Source organism: Palaemon carinicauda, chromosome 11 (genome assembly GCF_036898095.1).
Source record: "Palaemon carinicauda isolate YSFRI2023 chromosome 11, ASM3689809v2, whole genome shotgun sequence".
Taxonomy (NCBI): domain Eukaryota; kingdom Metazoa; phylum Arthropoda; class Malacostraca; order Decapoda; family Palaemonidae; genus Palaemon; species Palaemon carinicauda.
In genome coordinates, this window is record NC_090735.1 from 116625471 (window position 1) to 116632970 (window position 7500).

The 7500-nt window shown below is 31.6% G+C and overlaps 1 protein-coding gene across 1 annotated transcript in view; it reads right to left on the bottom strand.

Moving 5' to 3' along the window:
- LOC137649442 (protein Wnt-1-like) overlaps positions 1 to 7500 on the bottom strand; it is a 35735-nt gene that overhangs the window by 1342 nt on the left and 26893 nt on the right. The window contains 4 exon segments of the mRNA XM_068382426.1: positions 1 to 331; positions 1582 to 1804; positions 3541 to 3594; positions 3596 to 3658. The exon segment at positions 1 to 331 is cut by the window's left edge and continues 1342 nt beyond it. Of these exon segments, the coding sequence (XP_068238527.1) occupies positions 135 to 331; positions 1582 to 1804; positions 3541 to 3594; positions 3596 to 3658 (537 nt within the window). The 3' untranslated portion in view covers positions 1 to 134.

Genomic DNA, 7500 nt, shown 5'->3' on the forward strand with positions numbered 1-7500 from the left:
TAAGTAACCTCGTGAAAGACGCCGCACCAGGTCTAGTCTCAATTCTACAAGAATGAGTGCGACGACGAATAAGCGTCTTCTTCACCAACACGCGTTTAGCACGTGTCAAGCGGACGAGAAAGCACACACGCGTTTTATGAGCAGATGTGAATCGTTTTTATGTACTTGCACGTCTTGCACTTGACCTCGCAACACCACTGGAAGGTGCACGAACACCTCTCTTGCACCTCCACAACTCGCGTGTGAAACTCCCGCCCACAACACATGAGGTCGCAGCCGTCCACGCCTATGCTGGTCTTGTTGCACTCCCGGCCCGATGTACCGCGGATGCCTGAAAGAGGAACAAAGATGAGATTCTGCTTTTTTGGGGTGGTGAGTGGTAAGGACCGAGGGGATGGGGGTTAGTGAGAGAATTTTCAAGGTACTAATGACAATTACAGTTGATTATTATGTTAAGAAGATAGTTTGCCTTTTTTTCGTTGGTTATAGATACTCAATAGTGATGAGGCTATGGTTTTTCCTTTAGTACATAGACGCCTTGTCTATGTACTAAAGCAAATTGTAGTTATTACATATATTTGAATAGGGAGAATTTTTGGCTTAGATCTATTTCATGATAATTTTCAGAGTACTTAAGAATATTATGATTAGTGATGTTATTGTTAAATGCTAGAAGCAAGCGTCGAATTGTACATCATATAAATAAATGAATAAAAACAGCACTAATATGTTATGATATGAATTTCCATTGATAAAATTTCATGAGCGATGAACATCTGATAAACTGCTACAATTTTTTTTTTTTACTTTTTCTTTTTTTTGGTGGGGCGCGGGAACATTTTTTTTTTTTTTATCATTAAGTTGTAAAGTGAATAAATTTGTCCAATTATTAGAAACTGTCATAACCTTTCTCATTCTCTTGAAAGAATATAACAAGAAAAAGTAAGCAGGGTAAGCGAATATTTTATAATAAAGTTGTTGTTCAAATTATGTCCTTACTTAGAATTCCATGAAATGAATTACCTAAAATAATAAAAACAGGCATAAGAAGTTCAATAAGTTAACAGTATTGTAATTCTCCTACCTCAATGACCATTACGACATGATGAAATTTCATGCAACGTAACTTTCAGAAAATTTAACAATAACAAACTTAGTAAAGCAACTCAATTCTGATATCATTCTTCAATTCTTTTACATTCGGTGCATATAAAATATTCTACCAAACCTAGCTTATATTTGGAAAAAATAGGTTGCAAAAATCTTTTTATTAAAAGACACGCATCCAACTCTCTCTCTCTCTCTCTCTCTCTCTCTCTCTCTCTCTCTCTCTCTCTCTCTCTCTCTCTCTCTCATACATAAACACACACATAAATATATCATTCCGTGCATATAAAAGATCCTGTCAAACCAAGCTTATACTTGGAAGAAAATGGCACAAGAATTATTTTATCAAAAGTTATGCACCCCAAACCACCTGTCCCCCCCCTCTCTCTCTCTCTCTCTCTCTCTCTCTCTCTCTCTCTCTCTCCTCTCTCTCTCTCTCTCTCTCTCTCTCTTTGACGGAGGGGAATCACTTACCCAGCTTCCTGTTCCTGACGCAGAAGTCGGGAGAGTCCTCTAAGTAGACGAGATCCTTCTTGGTTGGCGGCTTGTGATCCTGGTTGTAAGGCTTAAGGAACTTGTAGTATTTCTTCTTCTTCTTCTTGCGGTTTTTCCTACGCCTATTCCGTCGGCGGTCGTTGGGCGTCCTGGCGTTGCCTGCGTTCTTTAGCAGGACTCTAGAGGCTCCGTCGAAGCGGTCCTGCAGCAGAAGAGTAAGTTAGGATATTTTTCGTTTTCATCTGCAGCTATGGTAAATAGAAGAGGCAGTTAATTACATTGCTTTCAGCTGCTGACCTCTCTCTGATTTACAATGTACCATTGTGTTTAGAATTCCTTTGCATTCTTTTTCAATAAGGATATATACGCAAGGCAGTTGATGATAAATTGATAATTCTATGATAATTTTCTTTTAACTTACATGTGATAATTGTTTTAAATTTTGTTGTGAAATGAATTAAAAATATCCTTTAATTAGAAGCTGTTCTAATGAAGGTTTATCAATAATTTTGTTGATTAGGCTGCTTTCCTGTATTTGTCTATCCCATCTACAATTCTATATTGTAATATTCTTATAATTCAATATTCTCAAGAAGTGTTTTTCTTTGCATCATGATTTGAAGTATATACCCGGATCACCTTGCATATAGAATCTAATGACAATTTCTTTTTCCTCAGTAGCCTACTTAATAATTCACTAAATTATTACCTTATATTTAGAATTCTTCTGCCTCTATAATCTGCAGTTTATATCATGTTTATGTATATATACATACATTCATTTAAAGATGCCCATAACTAGAAAAAGGCCACCTGAGCTTATTCAGTGTACACACACATACACACACAAACACACACACACACACACACACACACACACACATATATATATATATATATATATATATATATATATATATATATATATATATATATATGCGTCTGTGTGTGTGTAATTATTCATATATATATATATATATATATATATATATATATATATATATATATATATATATATATGCGTCTGTGTGTGTGTAATTATTCATATATATATATATATATATATATATATATATATATATATATATATATATATATATATATATATATATATATTTGAGATAATGTTATCCTAAAGTCTGAGGCTATCTAAATATAATCTGAATTCAAGTTATTTTTGCTTTTTCGTGAATTAAGGAAATTTTATTCAGATAAAAACCTATGAGTATTTTTTTTTCTTTCTTTTTTTTTGTATCATTCATTCACCCAAAGTTTCGCCAGTGTTCATAGTTATGAAAGAGTAACAGACACCCCCAAAAAATGTCACTGAATAGTTATCAGAGAGCTTTTTGAAGTTATATTAGGTGTTTAACAAACAACATTAAACCGTGATGAAACTATTTCAACCTCTGTCTGTTTTGTAATGCAAATATATGTGTGTAATTTCCCTCCTTTAAATCTGCTATTCCTCTTTGCTATCAAAAGTCACTACTTGATAGCCTCGAGATCCGTCCTACTTTTCTAACCTACTATCGAATATGAGCTGCTATTTTGCACACTACACTATCCACTCTGCCGTTTTTCCTCACAAAAAAAAAAAAAAAAAAAAAAAAAAAACACATTCCGCTATCTAACATTTCCCCTGACCCTCCAACTACTCCACCATTACTTTAAAGTTACCATTCCTCTCCCACTGCTCATCCTTACTGTCAAAAGATGAACACGACTCTATATTCAACAGTTCCTCGACCCAACAACTTCTGGACCAAACCGTCAAAAGACTGCATTCAAAATATTTCACGTCCTATGACCCTCAAATTGTTCCTTCCTTACTATCTGACCTTTTCTTGCTAAAACAGTCGAAGTTTAGAGCATGAATCCTTACTTTATTGCTCCCAAGTTTTTTTTCCCTGCTAAATCTAGTGCAACTTGACTCACCTTGAGGGCGTCGCTCACCCTCCTGAAGTAAGGTAGTCTCCACCAGCAGGTTTTTAACAGTGCAAGATCCGGACATTCCATGGCACTTGCATTCCTTCCTCATCTGGTCCTTCACGTGCTGTAAGAAGAAGGATTTGTAAGTGACACTTCCAAAAAAGATGTTTAGTCTATGTTGTGATTATGATATTGTTATTAGTTCTTCTGGTAAATAGCAGATAGAACACTTCAGAAACTCCCTTTATGATACCATCGCTGATAACAATAACAACAAAGAAACTATAACAATAGCGGTATAGGTATTTGAACTATGATCTTGACTATAAGAAGAAGAATTATAATTAAAATAAACACTCGTTATTTATACCATCTGGCAAGATAAAAAGGAAGAACAAAACTGACAAGTATAACAGTATTTTACTTGACCTTATAGAAAAGGGGTCATTATATTTATCAATTTATGGCCCTGCTTTTAATGCTTAAAAAGAAATAACGGCTGTCTATTAATAACAGCTAATCATGCCCATAAATATCTCTATCATTAAGGCACATCAAATGTGACCTCTAGCTACTCTGCTTGTAATGAAAATTTCACCTTTGTCACAACAGAGGTAACCGGTCTTATACCAGGAAGGAAACTTACAATGAAAAATATCATACAGAACAAGAAGCTTCAGATCTGCTGGCACATAACAGCCACTGATCCACGGACCATTTCCCATATTTAGAAAAGAGTTAATAAGTTCTTTCTCCTGCTCAGTTAGTCGAGAAGCTTTCTGAGATGTAATTAACAATTTTCCAGCCAGAAGCAAATGACGTGGAGCGATAATTATTTCTCTCCAAGTATGCGTCCAGATACGACAAAGAGAATTCGACACACTTGTTGGGTCGTAAGGTACAAACGTGCATGATGCACTTGTAACTATTAGAAAAAAGTTGAAGCGATGGATGCCAATGCTAATGAAACACAAGAAGATGGAAGGGCGAAGGTTTAATTTTCAAGAATTAATTTCAATAATAAATTTAGTATTATTAATGATAACGATAATATTAATGTTATTGTCATTATTTATAACATTATTGAACATTTGTTCTATTAAAATTTTTGAGGATGTTATACCAATATCTTAGCGAAAACATGGTGCCGTTTCTTTTATTTTTATCTATAAACACACACGGATGCATGTACACAAAGACCCAAAACTATATATATATATATATATATATATATATATATATATATATATATATATATATATATATATATATATATATATATATATATATATACTGTATATATATCCGTTTCTAAGTAGGGATACCTTAACGGGATGAAAAGGTTTGTGTATTGCCATGAAGAGCAAAGTTGTACTAGTCAGGGTTACCCATAACAGGTTGGTCTACTGTGAGAGATCAGACGAAAGTCTCCCAGCATCAGTAATCCCCTTTGGCCAGTGTGTTGATGACAACTGGCCAAACACCAGACATAACAGAGGCCTGTGCTCTGCAGTGAAGTAAAAAACAAATGCATTTGTTGCTTGATATATATATATATATATATATATATATATATATATAGTATATATATATATATATATATATATATATATATATATATGTATATATATATATATATATATATATAAATATATATATATATATATATACATATATATATATATATATATATATATATATATATATATATATATATATATATATATATATATATATATATCCACAATTACACACATACACACAGACATATATACATACACACACACACACACACACACACACACACACACACACATATATATATATATATATATATATATATATATGCATATATATATTATATATTATTATTATTATTATTATTATTATTATTATTACTATCCAAGCTACAACCCTAATTGGAAAAGCAAAATGCTATAAGCCCAGGGGCTCCAATAGGGAAAAATAGCCCAGTGAGGAAAGGAAATAAGGAAATAAATAACTGAAGAGAACAAATTAACAGTAAATCATTCTAAAAAAAGTAACAACGTCATAACAGATATGTCATATATAAACTATTAACAACTTCAAAAACAAATATGTCATATATAAACTATAAAAAGACTCATGTCCGCCTGGTCAACAAAAAAGCATTTGCTCCAACTTTGAACTTTGAAGTTCTACTGATTCAACAACCCGATTAGGAAGATCATTCCACAACTTGGTAACAGCTGGAATAAAACTTCTAGAGTACTGCGTGGTATTGAGTCTTATGATGGAAAAGGCCTGGCTATTAGAATTAACTGCCACCCTAGTATTACGAACAGGATAGAATTGTCCAGGGAGATCTGAATGTAAAGGATGGTCAGAGTTATGAAAAATCTTATGCAACATGCATAATGAACTAATTGAACGACGGTGCCAGAGATTAATATCTAGATCAGGAATAAGAAATTTAATAGACCGTAAGTTTCTGTCCAACAAATTAAGATGAGAATCAGCAGCTGAAGACCAGACAGGAGAACAATACTCAAAACAAGGTAGAATAAAAGAATTAAAACACTTCTTCAGAATAGATTGATCACCGAATATCTTAAAAGACTTTCTCAATAAGCCAATTTTTTGTGCAATTGAAGAAGACACAGACCTTATATGTTTCTCAAAAGTAAATTTGCTGTCGAGAATCACACCTAAAATATATATATGCATATATATATATATATATATATATATATATATATATATATATATATATAATATATATATATATATATATATATATATGTACACACACTATATATATGCATGCGTACATATGCACGTACATATAAACAATGTTGATTTTAGTCTCATCGCTCACAGCAAACCACCTTTGTATGGGTGGCCCTGACTAGTACAGCTTTGCTGATTATGACGATACATAAACTCCTCTACCATGTCATGGGTTCTCGTGTATACCTTATATACAGTATATGTATACATACATACACACACACACACACGCACTTATATATATATATATATATATATATATATATATATATATATATATATATATATATATATATATATATGTATGTATGTATGTATGTATTTGTGTGTGTATCATCTGAGCCAATAAGTAATAAGTACTGCAAAACAAATTGATGAATTCATATATATATAATCTAATAGATAGTTTGTTTACAAAAATTATCTTTGTTAACATAACTGCACGTGTAAGAATATTAAGTATATGCGTATAAGCGTACATGATTGGACGCTGGCATACGCACGTGTGACAGATATAGGTCAGAAAGGGAGAAGCATGACGAATACCAGAGGGACGGATGGATGATGGATACCAGAAGCCCTATTGGATACTCTCGTCCTGATGATGCAACACCGATGGCACTGGGCTTCTCGTCATGGGATTTTCTACGCATTTCGTGAAGGTGTCAAGAGAGAGAGAGAGAGGAGAGAGAGAGAGAGAGAGAGAGAGAGAGAGAGAGAGAGAGAGAGAGAGAATGTAGGGCATATAAACGGTTATAAACAGATGCATTTGAATAGATATAATATTCCATCATCGTTGACATAGAATATTGATGTATGAATTTGAGTGTGTATATATATATATATATATATATATATATATATATATATATATATATATATATATATATATATATATGTTTATACATATATATATATATGTATATAAATATATGTATATGTATATATAGTATATATATATATATATATATATATATATATATATATATATATATATATATATATATATATATATACATATACGTGTATATAAATTTATATATATATATATATATATATATATATATATATATATATATATATATATATATATATATATATATATGAATACATACACAAATATATATGTATATATGTATATATATACATATATATATATATATATATATATATATATATATTATATATATATAT